We start from the raw sequence: 27095 nt of genomic DNA, 5'->3' as shown, positions 1-27095 counted from the left end.
AAAGAAAAACTCCTCCAAGAAGAGAACACATTGCATTAAATTGCTGTCACATTCCTTTTGCAAAGCATATCGTTCACATGTTTGTAGGAACATAACGTTTTTTTTCCCTCTTATAATATACCAGCCCTTTCCTCCACAGGATTAAAAGTCTTTCCTTAAAAGCTGTGAAAATGCATTTGCCCTTACAGCTCAAGAAACACTTGACTGACCAAAGCTCAACTGGTCATGTGCCTTAGATATTCATAGTTATTCGCATTCTCGAATGATGCAGATTACTCATGGACACTGAATGGATACCCACACTGAAGTCACTGCTAAGAAATTGCCAAGCATCTTTTCAACAAGAAGTTTTCCTTAACCATTCCCAAAGAACTCTCTTTGTCACAAAATACTGAAAAATAAAAACCAACCATACTGATGATTTAAAGCAACAAATTCAAGAATTGTGGTCCATGTTCTCATTGCTGTGACAAGAATATATGAAAAAGTGGCTTGATAGCACTCAATTTTAGTTAATTTTCAACATTTATTTGTTTTAATGACATGACAGGACAGATCATTAAATGCAAGCAGGCTCACCATATTAATACAATCTTCACACAGTATTTAAAAAAATTGAGTTTACCATCACCATTGTTTTCTTCCTTTCTTTCCTATAAGTGAAAGGTTTTTGAAATGCATTCAGAAGGATAAAATTCTCTAACAAAATTCATATGTTCCTCAGTATAAAAACTGTTATCCTGTGCTTCTGATAAAGTAATTTCCCTTTAAAATTACATGTGAATCAAGCATTACCTATTTTAACAAGTCCAGGGTGAGGAATACCAACTATTCTACAATCATAATTTGCAGGTTCCTTCAAAGAACAAAACAAGGGACATTAACACCTAGCACTTCAAGAATTCCGGGATCAGTAAAATGGATTTACTCCTATGAAACTGCTCAGCAGTGGAGAGGGCAGGAGGACTTCTTGCTTTCATCAACTCTTTCAGGCACAGCCACAGTACAACATTCTTTAGGACACAGCCCTCCAGACAGCTCCTATGTTGGAAAATTCAATGTAAAACTGAGGTAAGGCAAAGTAGAGTGAATCTTGGCTTTTGGTAACAGTTTAAAACCTATTTTGGTTAATAATAAGTATTTATTGATTATCCAATTATTAATTCTTATTTCTGAACTCAGTAATTGTTTTTGCATTATGGTAGGTATGGAGTGATATTGGTACCTGGAGATTACACCAACAGAGTCTTGAATATTGTCTTGTGTGACAGTAGATCATATCTGTCTTACAGAGAAACACTGCTAGTTATTAATAAAAAAGTTGTCCTATAGAAAGGTGTACTATATCACACTGGGGTTTACCCACCTTACTGCAGAGACAGTCTCTTTTCTGCTGTCAAAATGCTTTTGCTATATGTAAATATTTAATGTTATTACCATCATTCACTCAGTGCTCGTATTGTCGGTTCAAGCATCTATTACTGTCTGCTGGATATACTGGAGGATAGCATTTATTCATGTCTGCTGCTCAGTCACATGCAGGCCCCACTTCTCAAAGATTCTTCTGAGTTCCATCATTTATTAAACACTGCACAAAGGCCTGTAGTGTTTGCAGGATTTTATTTGTGCAAGTATAAGCACTGAATGCATCCAAAAGGCTAAAGCAGTTTATACTACACCAAGATTGAACTCTTATGCAGGGTTCTGTAAGCAATTTAAATTATAGAAATAAATTCTACATTTCCTGAACTCTCATGTAAGAACCACAGATCTTAACAGTGTATTTTCATTAACTGAATTTTCTGAAAGTAAATAAACATCAGTGGTCAGTTTCACACCTAGTTTTAGCTACATGCAGCACAATTCTTTTTTGTATTTACCTAAATTCATAGCACTGCATGTAATATGTATATATATCACACATGTAATACAAGATTTCATCACCAATATTACCCCTTGATATATCTCCTAGTAAAATACCATGGAAATCAGCTTTCTAAGTCACAGAAGTCCTGTTAAGACAGACAAAAAGAACCACCAGAGCCCTCAAGTAGGACAGTCTTTCTTAGTGGTTTGAAAAAAGAATGTTTCAAATCTCAGTTTTAGTTTAGACAAAATATTTTTTTAAATTTATTTTTGTTTGTTTTATTTTGTTAGGCAACAGGAAGCATTGCAAACAGACCATCCTGAAAAGTACAAGACTGCATAATTATTCCTTTTATCCCAGTGGACCCTGACACCTTATATGACAAGATCTAACTGTTCATCAATGAGGGTAAAAGGAAATGAAAATGTTGAATTCAAAAGATCTGCCTTTCAGTTAACATTCTTAATGTAAATTAGGGTTAAATGTGAATAAAATTAATATTTAATCACTTCAAAAACTTCTATTCCTTTCTTCTCTTTAAACACTAAAACTTAATTATAAAATAATGTAAAACAAGTGTAAATTTAAAAGAGTCATTTTGAAGATTTGCATTAATAGTTCAAAACCTATTGACACTGATGAAAAGAAGGGGAATCCCAACATTATGTTGCTCTAAAGCACAGTGTGATACTATTCCTTGCCAAGAGACAGCAGAAGGCCGGGCACAGGGGAGTGCTGTGGGAGGGAGGAAGGGAGAGAGGGATGGAGAAGCATTTCAGGAGCAGCACAGCAAGGCTGACCTCTGCTAAAAAGCCAAGTGCAGCTACAGGAGCTACTGGGATGTGCTGGGCAGAAGGAAAGGACACCCAGTGTTCAAACTGCTACAGCAGGGCCTCAGTGGATTGCTTCGCCTATCACCATGGAATAAAAGTTCCGATCATATAGGGGCACAATCTAATATTTAGTTAAGATGCAGCATGATCCAATCCAAACCAATCTAAAATCAGGGAAAAAAACTTCTGACATCAGCACAATACCTCTTCAAAGTATTGCAGCTCTTATGCCATCTAACCTGCAGCCTTCCTAAACTTTCATTCACAAGGTGAATGGGCCTTACAGTTTTTCACAGTGGTTACTGTCACACAGTCTATATATACAGTTTTAAAAAAAGATATAAAAGCTCAGACTTTGATAATCTGTGTCTCCATGAAAAATAATCTGGCTGTAAAGAACAAAGGAGGCTCATTCCACCATTCTTCTCTATGCAAACTTGGAACTAAGCTCAGGTAAGAAGTTGTTTCCACAGAAAGCAATGAAATTCAAAATCCCTGATGTGTTTCCCATTCCTTTCTTGAACATAACTGAAGCACCTTGTCACTTGCAAACAACACACATAACTGAAAGAGAGAGTGAGATTCATGGCAGGCACCAGTCACACAGGGTAAGAATTTGAATGTTGAAAACCCAAAACCAAGAACTTCTTTCAAATCAGCTTTGGACTACTCTGAGTTGACAACTTTACCTTTGTCACACCCTAAAACCTCCCCAGGTACCTGCTAAACTTCTTTCGACTCAAATTCTCTTAAAGTTTTAACCTATCTCAAAAAAAAAAGGCTTCTATGAGAAAGTGCATCAAATTTTTCATAAAATTGGTTATGTAAGTCATGCAATGAATTCCAGTATTAACAACATTCAACAGAAATCCAGCAGAATCATTTTTAAAGCATACCACTAATGGACACCACTGCTCAATCTCATGAACATTTGCCTTCTAAACGGAAAAATTAAACCCACTTGTCTATTATGGTTAACTGTTCCAAATACAGACAAGTTCTCCCTGGAACAAGCACAGGTGGTCATTTAATTTCTGTCCCACTCAAGTCAAAGATATGAGAGAGAGAGCTGCTTATAGCAAACATCAAAATAAGAGGAAATTGATCATCTGCGAAGTATTTTTCTCAGTACAAAGAACTCACCACTCTGCCGAAATTATAAAGGCTTATTAAACTTGAGAATCACATTGCTTGTACTTTGTTAAATCCCCTTTTCTAGCTATTCAACTTCTTCTAGTTGAACTTTAAATTAAAGAAAATGGTCTTATTTTCCCCTCAAATAATGTTTTCTCACCCCTTTCTACAATCGTATTCTTAACATGGACTTTGTTGACTGTACTCTATCACACAACATTTTAAAACCTGAATCCCAATCAGGGCTACCCTCATTAAAAATGTGACCTTTCACCTTCAATGAAGCACTGCTAACATAAATCACATTTTGTTGTAGCCCAAAGGTGATAGAGATGAGAGAAGGATAAACAAGGTATAATACAGAAGCCAGTTGGGTCAGCCTTTCATTACAGCCCTTTCAAAAGCTATTAATCTTGCTTGTAGTCAGTAGGCTGAAAATAACTTCTACCCTACACTATATTCAAAAGTAGCCATAAGGACAGGTCATTCAAGATGCAAATAATTGCTGGTCCTCAGAAAACCCCTTCAGTTGGTATTGGGTGAACATCCTGGTATGTTACTTCAAATCTCACTGATCAGAGGAAATTCAACAATATCAATATGGCCAAAATACACCACAAAAAAAACAGATATTAATTAATCATGTTGAATTCAAAGCAGCTATAAAATAGTCCTTGAGATTTTAAAATGTGAATAGAAAATACTATTCGTGTTCAGCTTAATTTGTGTTTCTAGTTCACATTAAAAAATAACAGAAAAAAAATTAAAATTAGGCATTACTATATTTCAAAGAACATGGCACAAGCCAAGTACAAGCCAGTCCCTAAGAAATACCATGACAGATTTTAGTAGTAAGCAACAATGATTTTGTCTACCTGGATCCTTCTTTTGGTACTTCATGGCCAATTACAGTAAAAGTTGCTCAACAGGATACACACATAAGAAAATTCCTGTCACAGAGCAGATGCAAATTTAATTACTTTAAGTTAAACCTTCCATCTTGTCTAGAGGTCCTTCAAAAATGCAACTGTAAACAAGCACTACATTGCAATCAGATGTCAAGGGCTTATTTGATCTCTTACAAAATATGTCACAAATCACTGGCAGAAAGTGGGTCGAGAGGGAGAACAAAGGAAAAAACTGTCAATGGACTAGGTAGCTCATGTGAGCGTGCCTATTAGTGCACTGGATCTTTCTGCTCCTGTCTAATGCTGTCCATATAAAACCTTCTTAGTTTGACAGTGTTCTGTTATCCTGCATTTGATGTAATTTTTCAGTCGTAAGCAAAAAAGAAAAAAAAAAAAAATCTGTGAAAAGAACTGATGGAGTAACCAGAGAAAACATTGAAGGTACCGAAACTATTTATTCTGCTAAAATATCAATTTTGTGCTATTTTTCCTGTGTGATATGTTACAGAACTTCTAGAAAGCTCTGCATGTTTGAGAAAATAATCACATACAAGATGGAAGCAAATTACTTTACATTGCAATAGAATTATAGATGGACCCAAATAAGTAACACATAACACATTCTTGTAAGGAAGAAAATCACAACACTGTACAACTGGTCAGAAGAAAAGCATGTGTATGCAAGGCACATATTTTACCTTCTCTGAAACACCAAGTATTTTTTGAGAACTAGTGATAAAATACCAGACAGCTCTCTGCAGTCCTCTGGTGGTCCTGCATTGGACAAGGCCTCACTTTGCTTACTACAGAGGCTGCTATTTTTGCTATTTAATCGGAGTTGCATGCCATATCTACCATATAGGTAAATTCAGTTAATTCTGTTCAATATACATGTCTCATATACATTTCCTTGCTACTGAGCAAAGAAACCAAATTGTTAGTTTTCCAGCCCAGTTCTCCTTATTAGCAGAATAGCCCCCATTAAGAACAAAGTTGAGCAGCTGACACACTTATCATAAAAAGAAAAATTTCCTCTTGGTTCAAATCCCACCCCCACAAAAGAAGAGCTTTAAGTCTAAACTATTTTATTTATATATTAGATAACAGACTAGTTGCAATCACTTTACTTAGAATTGACTTTTTTTAATCCTCCAGACAACTCTAACATCGCATTTACGAACAAAAATGCACTAGATCTATTTATCTCATTCCAATAAAATTTAAATAGTGCAACACATTATTCATCTATCCATATTATAAACTGTTGTATACATTAAGTGGATAATATTATTAACACTAATGTTTCTGTAGGCTATTCATTAAATAAATGGTAGACATAGTAATTCCATCTATTACACATGGAGCTCAATAACAGCTGTAAATGAGAAAATTGCAATAGACATACTGAGTAATAATCAGAACTAAAACGACAACTGTAACAATATATCCATTGTGTAAATGTTCTGATTATAGAGACACAGACTAATCTGTAATTTTTCATCACTGATAAACATTGGTAACCAGCCAGGATTTAAATTATATTTTTTCCAGTTACTAAAACACAGCTACAAAATCTACTTGATTTATTAATTTAATGAGATACAAGTATTTTGTTTCCTATGATACAGAAATATGTGCAGCATGACATCAAATCACCATACCTGCCTAAAAACTACAGCTAGCAAAATGCACTATACCTTTCCAGCTATGTAGATACAAACATGACATACAGAGTTTTGCCAGCATAATGTCATAAAGCTACACTGCTTGTCAGTAGAAGTTCTCTAAGGCTTCTTGTTAACATTTACAGGCACCACGTAATCCCAGTTTAGAGCCTGCAAGAGCAACTGCTCATGTAAGAAAAGATAGTGAGGTAACTTTCTAGTTTGAGAGCTTTGGTGATCCTAGTTAAAAATCTTAACATTTTGACTACTACTGTTTATGGAATAATCCTAGAAATTATCTGTAGAAACATAAAAAAAAAAAAAAAGAAAAAAAAAAGTGTGGCATGCTACAAACACAACTGACTAACACTGTAAGGTTACCCAAGAGAAGTCTGGATCACTCCTAAGAATAAATGAAACCAAGGGCCTAATATTTGGGATATGAGGCACCACATCACCTGATAAAAAATTGCTTCAGTCAAACATCTAGCATGATTTTCTGCAAACAGTGCAATTCATTAACAGGAAAAGACTCAATAACCCAGGGGTTATTAGATAAAAGCTCCTTAAGAAAATCCCAGCTTTCTTCTATTTTCTGCCACTCTACCAAGAGTCACAAACTTGCCAGCACGTGCTGGAAGAGGTTGAGGTGTGGTCCACCTTCCTGATACTGACCAGATGGGGAAGATGGTACCTTGGCATAAAGCCGAAGGAGAAAGAAATCTGTGGGGACCTGGAGAGGGACAAACATTTGACAAGAGCAAGACAAGAGCTCTCCCCTAGACATCATCCATAGGGATCCTTCATTCCCCTTTGCTTATATTGTCACTGCATATGCATAGATGACTGAATATATTATGCACAGGAATTAATCACACCACTGGCACTGTCAAGAAGTCACTGAGCTTTTATTACACATGCGAACCTCTGCCATTTTGCACACACAGATGAAATTTGGAATTCTCAAAGAACTTCAAAACTAAGTTAGAAACGAGAGGTTAGGCCCAGGACCACAACAGGAGAGAAGATTCCATATGCAAAGGAGATTTTCTAAGAATAATAAAACCAATCTAAGCAGTTCAGACTATTTCAGCAAGGTACCTCTCTAAAGGACCCAATGGCCAAGGTCCAGCACGTACTTATGCATGAGCAGGTCACATATTCTTCACAACTATTTGTTTGGCTTTTTTTTCATTTTTATTACTAGTAGCTATGCTAACATTCCATGCTTTGAAAAAAACTCTCCTTTTTTTTCCTCACTATCAATTAATTACTCTCCCCCACTATTCCTCACAAAACAAGAATTAGCAGATGCCCAAGTGAAAAATAACTTGGCTTGAAAAAAATTTGATGTACTTACATTGCCAAACAGCCTCTCTTAAACAGCAAACCAACCACACATGTAAATTCCCTTATATATACAGTACACAACAGTCACTCATTACATTTCAAATAAATGCTAGAATATTACACAGGAATACAATAGATGTCTGGCTTTGTAACTCACTTTTTATTGATTTTCATTCAATTCTATGTTAATTTTCTCCTTATCTAATCTTTCTCCCAAAATATCACATTGCCTTAGTATTTTATCTTTCAGCATGTCTCTCCTCCTTGAGTTATTTTGTTCCTTCACTGGTCATTGCCCAGCTTCACTACTGACTAAACTCCATAATTTTCCTGTAGGAACTTTATTATATCCTTGGAATAAAAATATTTACAAGAAAACAACAGCAAATCCCCCACTAATTATGAAACAAACAAAAAAGATGAAAAATAAATGGGCTTGTTAAAGAACATAACGTCAGAATTTTCAGGATCTAACAAGACACACTTCACTGACATGATTTAAATACCTTGATTTTCTAAATTTCATCTTCTATTGACATTAAACTCAATACCAACAACATATTTCTACCTTTTTCATGCATACTTAGAGCTTTAGGCCAAAAACAACTTTTTGAGCTTGACCTGCAAAGAGCCAAACCTAGACCAAAGTTATGGGGTTTACACTTTTTGAGAAAGGCTCCCACGCCTTTTAAAGAAACCTTTTCAGTGTCTCTCATGAATGTTCACTTATGATTTCATTTTGGGTACATTTTGGGCATAGATTTCAGTTTTTAAACAGTGTAAAAACCAGTATCTGTCTGGCAACAGGAAGTCAAACAGAACTCCCTTGGAGTCTCATACCTGTAACATCAAAACTTGTAAAATTTATTTCTGCAAACGGGAGACAAGATTATTATACAAGGAAGTCACATGAGACATCAAAATTTCATTGTCATTGTGCAAAACATGACGAAATACTGAAGTCCAATCTACTCAAATATTGATGAAGAGTGCAACAGAAATCTTTCCTTCATCCTTAAGTCCAGTTTCTGATTAGTAGGAAGCACACCTTCCTTTACAGAATTGCAAAGAAGTATTAATTAAAGCTTAAAGTACATTTAACTGTTTGAGATGTTCCAGCTCTACAATTTAAATCAACTCTCTTAAGTTATATATATTTCATCACAGCAATAGGCAATGACTAACAACAACTTCTAAATTAACTGTGACAAATCATAAATGCTCTGGAATGCTACCAACTAAAGGTCTTGAATGTGACACCAATTATTTCTAGAATACAATAAATATTGTTACTTGTATCGACTAAGTCCATAATTAAATACTCTAAGTACCACAGTCCACTGGTACATCAGAATTTCAAGACGTGACTCAAGACATGTCAGCCTTTTGTGTACCAAAAGGCCCTGGACAAGTGGAGTGAGCAGGGTTAAATGCAGAACTTGAACCGTGAGTGTCTGAAGTGGTCAGAAGGAATCTCTTGATACCAAGGGTTCACACAATAAACAGTCTCTGCCTTTCTTCATAACCTTGTTTAGTACTGTAAACCAGTTTCTTCTTTCTACCCCTGAGTATATTTTATCAGTAGCTAGAAATGTCAAATATTTCTGCAGTAAACAGAACTATCCTGGCCTTTTTTATTTTCCTACACACCAGTACTAAAGAAGGTGACACTGTAATCTGCCCCAGGCAGCTCTATCACCATCCACAGTAGACAGGTCATTTTCCTTTTTATCAAAGAGGACAGTAGGTCATCACATTTTAGTACATGTTGACACCCCTGCTAGTAAAAAGAGATAAGAATTCAGTGCCCTTAAGGTGCCTTAACCTCTATTTTACCTAATACAGATATTTCACAGCTCTTACCTTAAAGCCAGAAGACAGATTTGTTCCCTGCAAGAATGCACTACAAAGGTCTCAACCTTTGTGACAAGCTGATATTTGTATTGCAGAGGGTATAGGTAACAACAAAGCACTTCCCTTAAGATATCTACCTCTTTTATTTTGGGAAATAGGATTTATTTTGTTCCTCTAACACCACAGAGCATCATGGATGTTTAACCTCTCAAATACATTTATGCAGTTTTTGAACACTTTTGGAAGTTGAAATAAAAAGCACATGGACACCCACCTCCTGCCATCCTGAGAATCCTTCCAGAAGTTTCTTTGCTTGATTAAAACATTTTGCTTTCAGCCAGGATATTCTTGATTTAGAACACAAAAGAAAATAATGACACTTAATGGCTGTCATCTTTATTCACTGTGCTTTCACTTCCAAATTCTAATGTCTAAAGAAAGTTAGAAAACACTTTCATAGTGCCTCTTTTATCTTTTAAGGCAATGGGAAAAGACACCAGCTCCTAATAGTTAACAAGAGCTTACTTTTTATTGCATTTTATGTTAATAAACAGGTTTCTCCAGATCCTTTTTAAAATAGTGATAAGATAAAAAAGATCTGCAGGGCAAGAGCAAAAACACTGCAAAGTCTTATTTATGACACAGACTGGACAGAATTCACAGGCGTACTTCCATTTGGAAAAATATAAAGATATGAATACACAATAAACTGCATAAGGATGCCTAGTTTCTTCTACACATGAGTGCAAAACGTTACTTCAAAAGAGGAAAAAAAAACAGCCTCTGGTAAGAGGAGGAACACGTATTCCATAATTCAAGTGAAAAAATAAATTTGTGCTTGAAGAAGACTAAATTTGTGCTTTCTCCCTCAGTAACACAACTAAAAAGAGTATTATTACCTCCCAGTAGCAAATAAACCTTCATTTGTACAGTGAAAGAAAGAGCAACATTTTTCTGGAATGAAAAATAACATTCCTTTATTTGAAAATGATCGAGTCAGTTTTTCTGTAATTTTGGTAGCATTTTTTTTAAACTGTGGAGGCTGAAAAGGAATTCTGAATTCAGAGACCATACAAACCAACAAAATGGCTCATTATTTAAATGCTCATTATTTATTTGTCTACTTAAATGTACTTAAATGATTGCATGTTTGCATATTTACACACTTCTAAAATTTAGTCCTTCTTCACAAAAGCATCTTTCATACATATACATTTCTCCAGAGAGAGGAAACTTAAACCAAAACTTACAGCAACTTCATGGGCAGGATAAAGAGTTTTCAGGTTAAAAGTTTTAATATCTTAATAACAGACCATTCACCAAAGAATTTTGCACATATATGACATCCATGTACACATATGCACACAAACAAACACCTGCATGCACGCATTTTATACTCTATTTCAGAGTAGCCACATGTCAACACACTGGCAAAGACTAAAAGAGTTGGGCTATTAAACAGCAACAGCATTTATCATTCAGAGCAAGAGGACCAAAAATATCTCCATGACACAATCTAGTATTTTAGATCATTGCTTCTGAACTGATGACTCTTGCAAATGATACTGTGAGCAGAAAAAATAAAACCTGGGTCAGAAAATACATTGAGGGCAAAATGATTATGAAAATAATATGTTTTTGTTTCTAAGCAATCTAACCAATAACCACTACTATGATTCTACTGTTTTTACTTTATTAGCATGAAGATGTTTTGAAACTTGAAGGGAAAAAAAAGTAATTTTATAGCCAGTTTGCAAGATAATGCTACTTTTCTGGTTTGGAAAGAAGTCATTACGAACAAGCTCTAGTGAATCTCTGGTTTTCTTGAGATTATATTTTGTGATGTCATTTTAATATACCATTTCAATTACAAAGGAACTGATATATTTTGAGAGAAAACAGACAGGTTTTAAATCCAATAAAATAAACTTCAGTTACAGGTAGATGTTGCCCAAGTGAATAGCAAATATTCCACTAAAGTGGGATATGACATTTCCAAGCAGGAAGCAATTCAAAGAATTTGCTGATATATGATAGATTGCATAAGTGATGTACCTATACACCAAGGTTATATTCACAATTAACCCAAGGGTACAATTCCCATTCATTAAATTAAGCACGAGGTTCATCCCAAATCTCTTTGGAATTCACACAGGTACCTGCCTGTTAAATATTTTCAATGTCAAGCATTTATTACTTAGTGAATATCAGCCTGGCTCCTCATGTTGCATTTTGATGCTCTTTTATGCACTATATTCCATACTCGAGAGATAAAAAATGACCATTTTATATTGCCTTTGGTTTTTTGTATGATGAATTCTATTTTCTCATCAACTCTTTTAGATGGAAAAAAAAGTACCTGAAATAAACATTTCAGTCATTTTAAGTTTGCACGACTGCTTTACAAATCACACAGCCTGACCTCCTTCTATGATATTACATTACAGCAAGATCCAAAATAACATTCCAGTTTGACAGCTAACCTCAGGCACCACTGGTCTGGTATCTCACTGCTTATACTGCTGGCTGAAAAGCTGATAGGATACGCAAGACAAGCTGAGAGTTTAACTGGCAGAGCTGTTCAAATCTAAATTGTGCTATTTGAAACTTAGACCACAGGAGACAACAGTTCACTTTTTACCATGGCAGCAGAATCAACCTCTTGGCCCTGTGAAACTCATATGAATACATTTAGCACACACAAAAAATATCTCCCTATATTATGATCAAAGACATATTCAACACACATTTTCTATGCACATTTGATCATCCTGTTGACAGTCTTGGAAGTTAAGTAATATGGACTGCTGCACATAGGTTTCAAACCTTGATGGAGCCCAATGGCAGGCTACTTTTGACAGTCAAATAATGACAAGCACGTTGCAGGCCAATGCCCGTCATTCACGAACATCTTGGCCTGCTCCAACCGTTGCGCAGCAACAAAGTGGGCGGTCAAAGGTTAAGTTCGAAGAAGACAGCGATGAAGGGCAACTGTCATGCACCACTGAGTACTGTGAGGCAGCAAGGAGTGGTTGTCTTCTCAAGAACATGCAAAATGTTCTCATTCTGTCCAGGCAGACACATATTTGAAGGTCCTAAATGAGACCACTGCCAATTCACGAAGAGCCAAACTGACAGCGTGCCATTCAAACTGTCTCAAATTTGGCTTTTTTATTATTTTTTTTTTATTTCAAATCACAAATGCATGCAAAGTATAAGATTAAACAGAACTCCCAGCAGCTCTTTTAAGCAAGCCACACTTGGCAGGGTAGGAAGAGTGAGGGGAAAGACATCTAAACTTTTCCCCCTCTTGTTCTTTAAATATTTTGAAGTTCAATTATTTCACAAGAAATTCTTCCATTTTCTTGTATGCCTGCATTTATTTCCAAAATTACATCTGTTGTAATCCTTATTCTAAACACTAGCGTTTCTTCTAGTATTAAAAAACAGAGTCTAACACCTTACAATTAGGTCTAATACCTGGAATTTTAATTTTGCATTTGTATATTAATATCACCACAGAAGCATACATTAAAGCATACAAAATAAATACTTTGCATCAGACTCTAAATATTCTAAGCATTTCTGTTATAAATGGCCCAATAATGGTATATTCTGTTTGTTTAAAAGCATTGTTTTGTGTGGAGTTATGGCTTGAACAGCATGATTAACAATGAAATTGCATTATTTTGCATAAAACATATACATCTTACTTTTAAACCATTGCCAGTAAAGATGTATATTTTTTACTTACACATTTAAATTATGTGATCATGGTCACGTTTACCTCTATTAACATATAAAAGACTTCAGGAAAAATAGAAATACTTTTTTGTATTAGATAAACAGTGACGTGTCTCATCTTTCATATGAATGAACGCTTGACACTAAATTTAATCAGGCTGACAAAGGATCATTTGGGTTAGCTCTCTGTGCCCCGTTCATGAGCAGTCCATCTCTCCTGCACTTACAGGGCCAAACGTTGCCCTCTCACACAAGAGATCAACATGCAAAGTGCTTGTTTCTTTCACTGGGTCACTGGCATCCTCCTGCCTCTGACATTACTGCTTTGACCACTTTCCGTCGTGACACCAAGCCTTTAAAGACCCTAATCACAAACTGTGTTCTGCAAACGGAAGAGAAAATGAATTGTCATTATTTATGAGGAATATGTTTGGATCATAAAGAATAAACCCATGTGTCTGTTACGTACACAGACACACACAGAGCACAAACTCCTTTTTGTAGGCATTACATTCGTATGTTCTATTGCACAAGTCATAGTATCAACACTTACCAAATCACAGAAAATATAGATAATGACCAATCTACTGTCCTGATCACACTTAATTACTTTCAGGTAGCCAGAACCATAAAGTTAAAATTCCGCTTTTTGGACTGAATAAGAAATCTCAAAGCTTTTCTACATAGGCAAGATGGTCATATCTAAAGCAGAAAATGTAAATCTGGGGAAAGATCATCAGTGTGATACCATCACCTTGTCAACTAGATCATGGCACTAAGTGCCAAAGACAGCCTTTTCTTAAACACCTCCAGGGACAGCAACTCCACCACCTCCAATGCCCAATCACTTTTTCTGTGAAGAAATACTTCACTAACGTAAGGCATGTTTAAAACAGTTCAGGGAAGGCTGAGCAGTATCTACAGTTCATTAGTAAAGTTTAAGCTATAACACCACTAAGAACTTTGCTATATATTCTCATCAAGTACAACTTGCTACAGTCAAGTGATTATGACAAGTTTTCTAAAGTACCAGTTCCCATGGTCAGAAAATTTCCTACAAGTCACAATTCTTTACAACAATACTGGAGAAAAGCTTATGGAATCCAACTTGAAAATATGAATATCAAGAATGCAAAGAAACTCAGAAGAAGAGAGTCTTTTAAAAAAAATTCCCCATGGCACATTCAAGCAAAATAGACACCCAGGAATATGAGCTTCTACTAATGCAAGTAAAAGATTTTTGAAGTTTTTTTAAAATGAAATACAAGACTGTGAAACAAAAACATTGGCTGTATTCATAATCTGCTTTCATTTCATTTATGTCTATTTATAAATGCTTTCCATAAATAGTTCCTATTGAACCAAGATTGATAGCGTCCATATGAACATATCACGGACTATTTTCCTGGAGAGCAGCACCAGAGGCTCAAGAAATGACAGCCAGCGCCTACCAGATGCCTCCCAAGTTTGACGATAGAGAAGCTTAATGGCTTCTGGTTTAAAGAATGGGGGAAGTCCACACAAACCAACAGTTGTTCCTGTAGTTTTCCTCAGCTACCATCTTCTGTATGAAGTTTAAAACGAAACAAACCACCAATATGGTACACATTTTACATTTCACATGCCAGAGGCAAAAAAGCAGAGCAATGAACATCCATAAAAGATAACTTACTACTGAACTAATCATCACAGTAAAACATGCAAACCTAAAGTTTCCCTTCCCCATTACCACAGATGCAAAGAACCACAAAACTGATTCAACCCATGGTATTCTAAATAACTGACATAGGAATGGCTGGAAAGCAGGGAATAGAACTTCCTTTTGATCTTACCTTCTGTCAAGTCAGTTACATTATAATCAACAAATACACTATCTGAAAAAACAAATTTAGTAAAAAGTTCGGTTTTGGCTCCTACCTGGGTAGACAGAATTTGATTTTTTACAAGTTCATAACAGCTGCAGTACATTAAAAAAAAGGTCTTTTACATTTTAGAAAACATCCAAGCTTACAGAAACTGTTCCACACTGATCAGAGCTTTGATATAATTTCTGGTGGTTTTATAGTATATACTAAAGTATGGCACTTACATGGAGTCAGAATACACAGTGGAATATTTTACTTGAAATTAATCTAATTGGAACACCTTTCCACAATTTTTTTTTGCATAAATGTCTTGCAAAAGTGATATGTTTGACAAACTCTCATTTTCTTTAAAACATTTCTTTAAGAATTTCTGTTTAGACTCTGACTCTAAATAAGCTTTCCAACTCAGAAAATGGTCATTTTCCTGATGTTTATTTGTATTGTTCACAATGAAAGCCCCAAAAAAATTTCTCCTACTAGCATCATTAGACTAAATAGTTTGTTCTGGTTTTATCCAGTGATAACATACATACACACACATCATAGCTCAGTTCAGTATTTTACTAACTGCAGTTTTTGCCATCACATGATTTAGATACCAGATAATGAAGTATTTCCTTTAAGCATAAGAGCATCACTACTTGCTGCACTGACATAATTTAAACTAGAAGTAAACACAGAATAGAATCTGAAGATTTTTCCAGATCCAGAGAGCACATTCAAAATCAGTAGACACTGGGCTTTCTAAAGCTTTACCTGTTTACAAAACTCCTACCTATTTCCATCAGAGTAAAAAAACCCCAAACTATTAAATGTGCATTTGAACATGTATTTTACCAGTTAAAATCATATCTAAGTGTATGGGTTTACATGGCAGTAATAGCAATGCTTTCCAATCCAAAAGCTGCTTAAACTTACAGCTCACTTTTTGGAGATGAAAACCTTTATTTGATCTTTACCTCCTTTTTTTTCCTCCCCTAAGCATATACAGGGCATGTACAATCATGATTTATCATTGGCAAGATCCAGTGCATGAAATTTCTGCACTCAGAGGACAGAACATCCATGAGATGTGGGATATTTTAAGTAAAATCCTAAGCCAGTGAAGAATTGCATCTCTTAATATTATGAGGTGTTTGATTTCAATACAGTTTTAAACCTTAGAACAGAATCAACGTATTTTAATCAGGTACCTTTTCCAGTATTCACTGCATGAAGGACCAGTTGCCTGAGGGTTATGAAATAATACTAAAAACTTTATAATCATTCATTGATTTAGTTTTGAGCATAGTATATCATTTGAATCCAATGGGAACATAAAGAGCTATTTGTGAGGTCAACCACAGTACAGACAGAGGCTGACATGATATCGATGGCAAGGTGGAAAGAAATTGCCAAATACAGCAGATCAATACCTCGTTTCACTGTTACACCCTTCTGGAGACATAAAATATATATCTTTACAGCTACGAAAATAATAATAATGAAAGTGGGAGATAAATGCTTCCCTCAAGGTAAACTATTTGATTAGCTGAGGGCAAAGGTGACAAGAGCAGTTACACTAACTTTACAGTCTTAAATAAAAATGGTGGGAAGAGCAGCAGATAAAAGGGCAAAATGAAGCTGAACAATTTCTAGGAGATAAAGTTGTAATTCTTTCAGAAATTGGGGTAGCATGTATACAAAGGCAAAAAACTGCTAAGCTAAATAAGGTAGAGCAGAGTTTCCTCCCATAATCAGACTCCAGTAAATAATCATGTTTCAAGTGTTTTGAAATTACAGCACTGTAATTTTCTATCCAGAAGGCTTCAAATATATATTTCATCTGTGCCACACATTAAATGCCAATAAATGCTCATAACCATGTTTTGCACTTCACTAGTGAACCTAACAGAATACAGTAAAACACTACAGTGCTTTTCAGCCTCGGCTCGAGGAAAGAGAATCATCTGATATTCTGGATGCTCTTGGTCATTACAGGTAATTAAATAATTGTAGAAATGGATGAATTATTAGAAGCATGACAGCCCAATCCTGATTAGGCTGAAGGCTGCATAAGTTTGATCATCAACTGCAAGGAAATAGAAACAAGCTTTAACCAGAAGACTAAAGGTTATGGGTGACTACCTAGCTTTCTGAAACTGAATAATCTGCTAACAAGTTTCTCAAGATTTATCTTCAGAAAGATAATAATTCAAATCCCAAAATTCAATACACATGAAGATTTATTTTTCTACAGGAAACTGGAAGGATTTAGAAAACTTACTTTCCCTCATTTCGAAGGGCAAATTTAATTTTCCTGAATGCTACAAGCTATAGAAATATTTGAAAAACAATGGAAAGAATTATCACCATCTCTTATGAAATTCATGTCTAACACTGGATTTGTAAATGACTGTTTTCTTTGTCTCAGTATTGCTGTTTGAGAATATACTCATGTTTAATAACAGTCTAGAAGCAATTGACTAAGACAACAGAAAACTTTAAAGTTCACCCTACATTTGGTAGCACAGCTTTCAGCTGTATAAGTGAACTCCTCCAAACCACATTATTACACAAAATGCTTTGCTCTACAAATTTCTGGTCTACAGCTTGAAAACTACAGTAAAGAGGCTGCTCACCGAGAAAAGTGGAATTTAGCAAGGATCATATACTGTGTTCATATTCCTCCTTAGAACAGAGGGGAAAATTTGAGGCAGACAAGGAATGAAAATCCCTCTAAAGGTATTGATACCCCAATACTTTTTAGGAACTGTGAAGTCTCTCCAAATCAAGAATTACTTAAAGTGTAATGAAGAAATAAAGCAGAGTATTTAGATAGATAAAAATACTGTTTTACCAAAGCAAAAATCTAACTTAGCCAACGACAAAAATTTTCTAAAATGCATGGCTTACCAGAGTCTTTAAAATAAACAACCAAGTGGGGCAGCTTGTCCCATTTCTAGGATGCTCCTTGCCCACCATGAGCTGGCTGAACACCCATGGATGTCACCTGGCAGGAGCCCAGAGCAGTGAGTCCAATAAAAGGTCAGGCTTCATGGAACCATCTCCCACACTCAGGTCCTACAGGGTATTGTGCACCCAGAACAGCCACTGCTCTGAGGCTGTACAAGTTAGAGATGTGAGCCCCCATTTTAAATATACAAGACTATGAAAATATAGACAAAACAGAATGGAAAAACAAAACAAACAAAAAAAGAAGAAAATAAGGCTTCCCATACTCAGAACTAGGACATGTACAGCTTGCCATGCAGCTGTCTCATGCAGTGAACCACCAGGACAGAAGTAAACTGAAGACCTTTAGATCCCTGGCATTGAACTTCCCTTACACTACACCCATACACAAGAACCTCCCAGGCTACCAGCCACAAAACCCAAATTCGTGTTTTGAGCAGCCATTTTCCTCACATCCTTAGCGCCAAGATCTTTGTACATTCCAATATGTGAATCATAGATCTGTCCTAATTTACAGCAAAAAACAAGTGACTGAATGTAAAACAACGTTTAATAAATCTACCGAGCCTAAAGTACCAATATAATTCCAAACAGAAAGATAGACATGCACTTCTTAATTAAGTGGGTGATGGTCTAGTTAAAACAAAAAGACAACCCTGGGCCATAGCTAAGATTAAGCACATGCTCTTGCAAAGGAAGCTTTGACTATTATCGATGTAAAGGCTTTAAATCACAAAAAATAAACCATCTAATAGTCTGTATTCAATAGTAAGTAGAAAGTCAGGACACAGACTGATTTGGATTAACACATTTTCAGTTATAACAAGTAATTTTACAGAGGATTAGTATCTTGATGGTCTGATCAATACTAGGCACTGCTGCTATTACAGATGAAGAGAAAATTACCCCTCCAGTAATAAAGTGTGTGTCTCGGTTCTCCTTCATTTGCCAAGTCCATTACTGTAATGGTTCCAGCATTAGCAGCTGAGGCAATTTAAACAGCAGGAATGTGATGAATTTAAAAGCAAGAAACATTTGCCACTCATTCTTTCTTGTATTTTATTCTGCATATGCAAGGCTTCTACCTGACCATTTCCAATATACAAACCATGTGTTATGTGGCTATCAACACTATTTCTTAATTATTGTCTCATTAATAATGGGAAGGTCCAATAATGTGATTACCACAAAAATTGCTACTGGCATATTGCTTGCTGATTCTGCTAAAACTTGCACACCATTTACCTAAGCAGAAGTATGACATGACAAGAAGCTTATTTAACTGCATCTAGTTGTTTCTTTAATTTTCCTAAATACAACTTCTAAAAGAATCTAATCTGTCAAATAGAAAATTTTGTTTCGTTTGGGTCTTCTTAATAATGTTTTTTATCTTAAGAGACAGAACAATAATCGGAAACAATAAATCATTGTAATATTGGAACAAACCGTGATAACAATGTTAAAGTTTTTAAACTTCATTGTATGGTACAGGCACCATCTTTCAGCATTAATTCTGAAACCAAACTCTTAGTCATGCTTTGAAGTGCTTTGAGAATACTTTCCTAATTTTCCTTGAGCATTAGTATGCTGAAGCAACCTGTTTTACCTTGTATAGATATATTATTTTGCAGGCAGCAAAAATGAGGATGATACAGGAAATAAGCCCTTCAGTGGCATCTCAGCCAAACACACAGTATATTCCCATTTTCTCCTTGTAAATAAAATACATACAAAGCTTTGTATTTCCTTGCCACTTTGTCCAACATGTCTCACAAATGTGATACTGCATATGAATATCTTTGTAAAAGCCCTTGTGAATATTCAGATATGTGCACATTTATGCATTTATTATTTGTACAGCAATAACTTTATTGGATTGGGGTCCCAGCTGTGCTGGGAGCTGTACAAACGTAACAGTAGTGTCTGTGGAATACATTCTCTGCAGTCAGTATCCACAGTAATGTGAATTAGCATAAACAGCCACAGAAGGTAATTGTGAACTGGGTTTAGACCGATCAAGGTAATACCTTTACTTTGAAAGAAAATAATACTCCAGACTAGCTGAGTATCTTCTCTTTCACCTGGCAATGGCACAAGGTGTTAACATGCAAACAGTGATAAAGGAAGCATATACAGGAAATAACTAGAACTTGGCCTCTGTCATACTGAAACCTTAAAAAAATCCACTTTGAATAAGTAAGTCTCAAGAACATTAAGTCTTACATTAAATATTAAATTTTTAAACTTATCAATCAAGATAATAAACATTCTAAAAGCAAAAAACTTTCTTCCCAAGTCCAAAAGGAGGAAATAGCCTACTTAGATTACCAAATAGGAGGTTTGATTTTACTTTGTATGGTACATTTCTACACCCAGTGAAAAAGATCCAAAGTGACCAACTCTGACCAAGGTGTAAAGAGAAAAGAATCAAAATAACTATAAAATGTATTAATTAAAATGGAATTCTAAGCTAAAAGAAATAATCATGAACAACCCTGCAATTGTCTGTTTCTATGCCTTTTCAGCTAATGAGCAACATCAACTCCAACAGCTCTGGTTTTATACAGAGAATATTTGCTATGGGGAAGACCAGGGTAGCTGATGGCTTGCAACAGCTCCAAAAGTATCTTCAGGAACCTCAGAATAGTTGTGTTTTGCAGTCCACTTAAGACTCAGAGAAATATTCAACAGAACATTAGCATGCTCAATATGGTGTTTAGAACAGATGAGTAGTTAACTTCTGGCTATGGTTTTCCTACATTTTTTTCAGACCCTCTTTCCAAGGATGAATTTGCATCCTCCTCCTCTTGACTTGGAACACCAAATAATAGCACAAACAATTTAATTTCTGCTACATATTTAATCTTCCTCAACACAACTGAGTGATCTGCAAAGTTGAAATTGTTGTATAACAGCACTGCACTCTACAGAACTTCTACCACATGTACTTGGAATAGAAATGTTCTTCTATAACAGCATAAATCAAAATTTGCTATATACAAGAAGATGTGAGCCAGAGAAAAGTTTATCACATATAAGACACATACTACATAATTACAAAGTAAAAACCAATCAGTGGGATTCTGACAGACAGCAAAACAAGACTTTTTATACAGGATTTAATTCTGGAAAACAAGAGACATTGCCAGGAGACACATAATCCAAACCATCTTCTCTACCCAACCACTTCCCTCTCAGTAGTAGGCCTCAAATCTTACTCTCCAGAAGAGGCTGGGTTAGCCACACTAATATTTGGTTTGCTAAAAAATATTTTAATCAGTACCTAAATGGAAGTCTTGGCACAATTAGTATAATATAGACACTGTTCTTTGTCTTCAGCATTTCTCAGGTGATCAACATAAACTAGGAACAGCTAAACCCATGGATTGAAGGGTGACTTGGCACACTGCCATGAGCCAAGAGATTACATCTCCAATTAATTTGTAGAAAATAATCAGTATGATGATGCTTCCACAGGGGGGAAAAAAAGTGTATGTTCTTTCTATCACCCTTTTTCCCACTGCTGCTTTCTCCTCTGGCAGCCTTTATTCTAAGACATTCTACAGGCTCATTTTGCTTCACTTTCAGTATAGTCAGCGTCTCAAGTACTACCCAACTTGCCACAATCCCCCAAAGGCATTCTGTAAGTATTGACACCTTTATATTCTCTTTAAGAATCTTTTATCTTTCATCCTTTTTTTGTCTGTGCACCCACAACATCGAGTTGTGTCTACAGCAGTACTTTTGCACTTTAACTCAAGTTTTTCTCATACATCGTCCTTGACACCTCTTGAAGTGCCTTTCCTCCTACAGCCTTTGCCAGTGTAGTTCACAGCATCATCCTTTTACCCCTCACAGGTATTCTTGAGTGATTATCTTATGAAGGGCCATTATTCTCCTATGCACATGATTCCCAAATACATTCAAGACCCATTGAAAAGACAAAGGCCCTTGGATGGACAGCACAAATGTACAGGCTAAAAAAAGTACAGGTTGAGGTTTTATCTCCAAGGTATTGGATAGGATATCTGCATGTGTTTTGACATATAAGGAAAGAGCAGAACACAAATTTAAGTACTGAAATTGCTGTCCCTCAGCAACTTGAGACAGCAGAAAGACAAATTACAAAATGACCAGGTAGTCCTTAAGTCGCTATGAAACTTACTAGGGCAAACAGGCACTAAAGCTCTCTAGTAAAATACTTACATCAGACCATTTCCCCACCTCTGCAGGGAAGAGTACATTTAACACTGAATAGTAAATTAATAGCAATACCAAAACCAGCACGTTCCCTGTTCAGGTGTATGAGATTACCATTTTCAAAGGAATTTTCTAAATTTATAATTGAATTAGCCTTCCTTTCATTAACGCACTAATATCACCACTATGCTTTCAAACAAGTCACTTACTGGTCCTGTTTTGTAAACAAAATCAGTATTAGTACAACAATGATCAAGAGCTGAAGTAAAATATTGTGGAACGTAGTAAAAGAAGCGCCTGAAACAGCAAATATTCAGCACTCCTGTTTGCTTCCAGAGACAGTGAAATAACATCTTCAGTGTAAGCATTGCATCTAAACATGTGAACAAGAAAAGAAACATTATAAAGTTCGGGCGGTATAAGAGACTTAAAAATATTTATTTAGTTCAGGCTTAGTGTATAGTACTTTTAAATTTAATAATTAGACGCAGTTACACAGTGCATCATCTCACTGTGATTATTTCGACAAAAACATACACACAGTCCTTGCGTCATTTTTCATATACCAAAGAACTCTCTTTTAAATTGAAGCATCTTGCTCAGATGGCACACGCCTTTACCACTAGCTCCTGCTAACGCTGCACGAGGTGCCCCTCGTTCCGGGGAGGGGGGATCCGACATTCCCCGGCTAAGCGGAGCCCCCAGCGCGGCCAGCCCCGGCGGAGCCCTGAGGGCGCGGGGCGGCGCTGGGCACGCGCGGCCGTGCGGAGCTCACCCCGGCTCTGTGCCCGCGGCTCGGGGCCGGGGTCCTTCCTTCTCACAATGGACTTCACGGCAGCCTCGGAGTCCCCTCACTCGGGGCTCCAGCACTGGAGCTACCGGAGCCCCGGCGGGCTCTGCCCTGCACAGCCCCACGAGAGAAAGAGCTGGCCAGGGGCACACTCCTCGAGGCTGCGGGGAGCAGGAAGCAAACGGAAGGTACCTTCAGTTCTTTCTCCCGCTCCCCTGCTCTCCTCTTCATGGTGCCGCCTTAGCCGTCCGCCCGGAGCGGAGCAGCACCGCGGGAACCCCGCGCAGCTCCCGCCGGCAGCGGCAGGAGCGCGGCTCCGCGGGCCGTGCGCGGCTCCGCCCCGAACTCCAAGTCCCGGCAGGCCCATGGCGGCCCGGAAGGGGAAGGGCCCGGTCAACAGCGGCAGATGCTAACGGAGCGCTGAGCGGAGCCCGGGGCTGGCGGGGGTCGTGAGTACGGGGGGAACTTCTCCTCCTCTGGGCACGGCGCGGGAGCTGCCCGGGGCCGTGGCACCGTGTCCTAGAGCGGGCGGTTCCCGGCCGGAGAGGCGAGGAGCGGGGCTGGAGGGTCCCGCGCTGCGGGCGGCGGTACCAGACCCGAGAGATTCCTCGCTCGGTGCCTGTGGGAAAAGGCTGGAAGCCGCAGCGTTTGGTTAAAAGTAGCCGTGTAGGCCTGTGGTTTGTACCTGGAAAAACTGCTGGGCTGAAGCGGGAGCTCAGCTCCTGTGCCCAAGGGCGGGACAGCCCGGGCAGTGTAGGCGTTCCTTCATGAGGCAAACGCTGCTTTCCCTGCGACCCTGCCTCTTCCTGCCCTGTCAGTCACCGCAGGACTGGCGCGGCTGAATCGAAACTGGGAAGCTTTGTAAAACGTGTTGAAGGCGAGACACGGTTGTTCTGTGTTGAAGTAGGACGTATAGGTCTGAGAGATGTTTCTCCCCTCAGGCAACAGCAGAATATTGTGATCCCTTTTCCTAATATCTTCCATATCTTCTGTGGTTTTTTTCCTGTCCACCTCCCAAAACACACAGGGCTGCAACACGTGATACTTGAAAGATGATATGTGTGTATTTCTACCAGGTAATAAATGAGATTATTTTAGGTTACAAGACCAATAAAGTGCAAACATATATATTTTAAGGGCTCAATAGAGGGAGAACGTAGGCTGGAAATACATTGTGATAAGCTAAGATAGGTGGGTGGTCTCTCCCACTTCCTTTTTAAGATTCCCTCTAGAAGTGAACTGGACTAGGATTTTGTAATAAAAGGATCAGTTTCTTTAATTTTAGTAGTTATATCGAAAATTCTTGCTTATACCTAACTTGAATTTCTTATACATTAATCCCAGAGATGGGGTGAATATTCCTCTCTTTGTACATTAGGTTCTTTTCTCTAGTTTTGAGGAACAGTCTGTGCTGAAGTGATTGTAGGGTATCCTTTCTTGGAAATAAAGCCTGGTTTAAGATTTTGAGATTGAGGATGGCATGTGGATCTGTCCAGATGCAAATGCAAATTTATATCTCTCTCATTTTGTTATGCTTTCTTTTAGGAAATGCTACACTTTTTTAAGTACTATAACTTTTGTAGCAGTGTTGCTGTACAGTTTTGTCAGGTGTAATCACTTTGGAAATGCTTTCAAAAGTAATATGGAATGTCGTGGACAAATCTCATATGCTTTTAGAAATAACGCTGGAACTAGACTGCAAGGAAAAGTAATTTTGTTTAAGTGTTTGTGATTGACACTGAGATAATATTCAAAGAGGAACTGCAACATATGTAACACGTGCTTTGATGTTTGAAGTGTCCTCTCTCAAAGCAGCAGCATAACTGGTGGCTATTAGTGATTATTAAAGTTATGGATATGTTACTAATCAGGCAACTGAGTTGCCAGGCCAAATTCTAAATCTGTAATTATAGTTGGCCTCCTTAAAACCAGGAGGCATGTTTGTACTATTTCTGTCCAAAATCACTGTATCTGATAAAACCAATTAATATGGTTTTTTTTCTTAATTTTCTTTTTCTGTGGCCAGGACAGAAAAAAGCTGAATGCTTAATTTTTGACACTTTATTATGGAAATGAAACAATTCTTCCATTTTCTTTTGAAAATTTCACCTTCTAAGTTTTCAAGAAAGTTTTAGATTTGAAGTTGCTTTATTTTGTCTCTTCAAGTCATGTCATGTTGCCAGTAAAAACTGGCTTTGTGTGCATGTCTACTGTATTAGTTTGCTTACAGCTCAAGTATTTCTGTGGTTTTGCTGCAGCCAATAATGGATTACTACTGACAAAAGTTGTTTATTTGAGTGACAAGCATGTGTTGTTTTGTCTCTGTTTTTAAATGAGTAGATTTTTCTCATATTGAAGATAACAGGTAGCTATTCATAGTAAAGTTTCTTTAGCAAATAGTGAAAACCAGTAACGTTTGTCTGTGCCTGTTACTGTTCTGGAGTTTTTGAAGCCTGATTTTGATAGATCAACAAACATTGTGAAGTCGTGCTGATAAAATACTTGTTTAGCTTGATGTCTCTTGAAACTGGCCCAGAAAAAGCCTTTGTCATTTTTGATTTGTGAAAGCAAGGACAACCACATTCTAGAAAGATGTATAATAGTAGCATCTCCTTGCTACCATCATGAACCAAATTTAGATGATGCTCTGGAGGTAAATGTTTCCATTTCCCTTCAATCTCAGTTGCTGTAGCCGTACTGGTGCAGGGACATATAATAGTAACCACAATAATGAACCTAGACCTGAGTGAAGCTGATGACTGCAGATAGAGCTAATTTAACAATTACAAAAAAGTTTTGAGGATTTTGTAAGAGCAATGCAAAAAGAGCTGAGGATAGAAAGGAGCTGGATAGCAGTGGGTGTGTATTTGTCATTGGTTGCCAGTTGTGCCATCAGCTGAGTGGTGTGGACATCAACATAACAGAGTAGTATTCTCTGTCACTGACAACACTGAAACTGCAACCATATTGCAAGTTTACAACTGTAGTTCACTTCAATGGTCATGATAAGGAAACATTTTTTCCACATGGAAGAAAAATGTGTTCCTGTTTATTCATAAACAGTGAAGTCTGGAAATAATATTTTATCATAAATTTTAGTGATAAAAAAAAAATAAATATTAAAAGCAAGACTGACTTGTTGGGAACTAGATTTCCATTAATCCTTTTTGTTTCTTTAGAACAAAGCCATAAGGAGACTTATTTATGATGGAAGAAAGAGTTTAGGCGGCACTTTTGATTATGGTCAAATTAACAGATATTCATGGGATGTCTGTTGATTGTACCATGTTGCTTCTGCCCTCTGATGCAAGTCTCTAGTAGCATCACTGTTAATTTCGCAATGCTGTCCTAGATGGTTTTGGATTGACTAAGGATTTATATAATCTGAAGAGTATAACAATGGTTTTGGGGATAGGACTGTCAAAAGGACTTCATGTCTCTCCTTTTCCTATTGTTTCAGCATTACTTGACTCTGTGACCAACATGCAATTTTCTGCACCAGAAAACAAGAAAGAAACAGCAGTTGTTAACAAGTATGTTCATATATTACACCAAAATAAATGTAGTACTTTTTCACATTAATACTTTCCTAATCTCACTTTGTCATGTAACTAAGCTTTCTGTTGCCACAAGATAGAATCATGTTCAGATTTATGAGAATCATTCATAGGAGACTCTCTGTCTTAAAAAGTAATTTCTTATATGACAATGATTGAAAGAAGGCTAAGTGAACGTCAGGCAGCACTGGAATGACTTCATAACCCTCAGCACCTGTTTCAAAGAATCCCGGTCAAAACTTGGAAGATGGCATTACTCATCTACCAGTTGATGCCTTAAGCTTTTACCTCTCTTAAAATGAACTAACAATTAAAAAAAATCCAACTGAACAAAAAGCCTGCAGGTCCCCTTCCCACATCCACTTGGAAATACA

General features: G+C 36.9%; 1 protein-coding gene and 1 long non-coding RNA gene across 40 annotated transcripts in view; one reads left to right on the top strand and one right to left on the bottom strand.

The window, feature by feature from the left end:
* Positions 1-23923, bottom strand: part of FTO (FTO alpha-ketoglutarate dependent dioxygenase) — a 223412-nt gene extending 199489 nt beyond the window's left edge. For 8 of the 39 annotated variants that reach the window (XR_015275399.1, XR_015275400.1, XM_086847614.1 and 5 more), the window contains exon 1: positions 23357-23914. Coding sequence is in view for 9 of the 39 variants with exons in the window: in XM_086847622.1 (XP_086703748.1) it covers positions 23357-23395 (39 nt within the window). In the remaining 30 variants the exon portion in view is untranslated. Of the gene's footprint in view, positions 1-9884; positions 9961-12357; positions 12564-23356 lie in introns of those variants that run through there. The other 31 variants (XR_015275389.1, XR_015275390.1, XR_015275386.1 and 28 more) reach the window with 19 other exon arrangements.
* A 227-nt stretch (positions 23924-24150) lies between these two features.
* Positions 24151-26681, top strand: LOC147650850 (uncharacterized). Its single transcript, XR_015275408.1, has 2 exons — positions 24151-24240; positions 26625-26681. It is a non-coding gene; the product is annotated as an uncharacterized LOC147650850 (long non-coding RNA).
* The last annotated feature ends 414 nt before the right edge of the window (positions 26682-27095 follow it).

This window comes from Cyanistes caeruleus, chromosome 12, assembly GCF_971803275.1.
Source record: "Cyanistes caeruleus chromosome 12, bCyaCae1.hap1.1, whole genome shotgun sequence".
Lineage (NCBI taxonomy): Eukaryota > Metazoa > Chordata > Aves > Passeriformes > Paridae > Cyanistes > Cyanistes caeruleus.
The sequence above is the reverse complement of the archived record's forward strand: the minus strand, read 5'-3'. Positions and strand labels throughout refer to the sequence as shown.